This window comes from Aureococcus anophagefferens, assembly GCF_000186865.1.
Source record: "Aureococcus anophagefferens unplaced genomic scaffold AURANscaffold_41, whole genome shotgun sequence".
NCBI lineage: Eukaryota > Pelagophyceae > Pelagomonadales > Pelagomonadaceae > Aureococcus > Aureococcus anophagefferens.
Window position 1 is genome coordinate 379606 of NW_008705598.1, and position 1508 is coordinate 381113.

The following is a 1508-nucleotide window of genomic DNA, read 5'->3' on the forward strand; positions in this document are numbered from 1 at the left end:
CGACGCGCTGGACGCGCGGGACGTCGCGACCCTGGCCTGCTGCGACGGCGCGCGGCGCGCGGCCGCGGACGGCCCGAGCACGTGGCGGCGGCTCTTCGACCGCGACTGGGGGCCGACGCTCAAACAGACCCAGCGGCTTTCGCTGGCGTACACGCCCCGCGGCCCCGGCTGGGTGCCACCGGTGGGCTACAAGGCCTTCTACTCCGCGTTCGCGTGCACGTGGGTCGAGCGGGCTGTGGTGGGCGCGAACGTCGAGGGGTCGCGCGTGCTCGTGGGCATCCACGGCGCGGTCTACGACATCACGGCCTTCGCGCCGCAGCACCCGGGGTCGTTGGACACCGTTTTGGACTTCGCGGGCACGGACGCGACGACGTTTTTCGAAGACGTCGGCCACTCGTCCGTCGCGCGGAAGATCATGCGGCCCATGAAGGTCCTGGGCCCCGGGACCGCGGCCGGGTGCCTCGCGCGCGTGAAGGTTTTGTTGGCGGCGGAGCGGGCGGCCCTCGCGCGGCGCCACCCGTCGAAGCTCTGCCCGACGTGCCACGAGCCCGTGCACTTTTACGACGCGGCGCTCTTCTACGACGCGGTCCGCGCGCACTGGGCGCTCTGGTGGCCCTGCTGCGGCGAGAGAGCTGTGGACGCCGTGCCGCCCCACGAGGGGGGGGTGCTGGACTGGCGCGCGCTCCTCTGGCGGCGGCCCGCCGAGGACGACGCCGCGGAGGGGGGGATAAGGTGATTTTGCGACTTCGGTCGGGGGGTTCTTACGCGAAGACGGATCTTCGCCAGGACCTACGTGCAATCCCGCAGTTCCGCGCGATGATCCGACCATAGTAGGCATCAGACGCGCGCGCGCTCGCGCGCGGAGTCGCGGTTCGAAGCATGAGGGCGCTGCGTGTAGTACTTGGACCGGTTGTCCGCGCCCTCGCCCGCGATCGCGCCGATGAGCCGGCAGCAGCCGTCGGCGTCGACGGGCAGCAGGTCACCGGATGGTCGACGAGGCCCCGCGCTCAGTAAAAGATGAGTATTCGTGGTTTACTCCGGTGCCTGGCGACTGGCACGCACTCGTACACTGGCTAATGGCAATAGACAGGAGCTGGTACAGCGGCTACCCAGCATGGGCGCAGACGTCGCTCAGGCCCCTGTGTAGGCGGCCGCGGCGACTCGCCACCGAACTTCCGACTCAGTCATATCGTGCTGGCGTCCTCGCCGCCCTCGTCGCCGCACACCGGCGAGCCCCCGTGCGAGCAAACGGAGTGCGACGGGCCGCCGATCGATCGGCGTCCACGAGCAGCGATGACGTCGGCGGCGGCTTCGGCGCGTGTTCTTCTGCCACGGCCAAAACCCCGGCCTGCGCGTACGTCGCCCGCGAGCGGAGGAAGACGAGACAGCCGTATCGATCGCGCAGCCACGTCGGCAACTCTGCCCCGCGCGCGCCGCCGCCGACACGCTACAGCCCCCCCCCGACACCAAACATGTCCACGTCGGACCTCGTCGCCGGCGCCGCCGTC

General features: G+C 70.8%; 2 protein-coding genes across 2 annotated transcripts in view; one reads left to right on the forward strand and one right to left on the reverse strand.

Annotated features, from left to right (window-relative positions):
- Positions 1-277: 277 nt before the first annotated feature.
- On the forward strand, positions 278-433 carry AURANDRAFT_8406 (hypothetical protein; the record flags this gene model as incomplete). The annotated part of the gene is made up of 1 exon (XM_009043039.1): positions 278-433. A coding segment is annotated over one exon (156 nt), but the record flags the coding sequence as incomplete, so codon positions are not given.
- Positions 434-837: 404 nt separating this feature from the next.
- AURANDRAFT_67579 (hypothetical protein) overlaps positions 838-1508 on the reverse strand; it is a gene marked incomplete at both ends in the record, with an annotated part of 26509 nt that continues 25838 nt past the window's right edge. The window contains one exon of the mRNA XM_009043040.1: positions 838-1006. Coding sequence (XP_009041288.1) covers positions 838-1006 — 169 coding nt within the window. The remainder of the gene's footprint in view (positions 1007-1508) is intronic.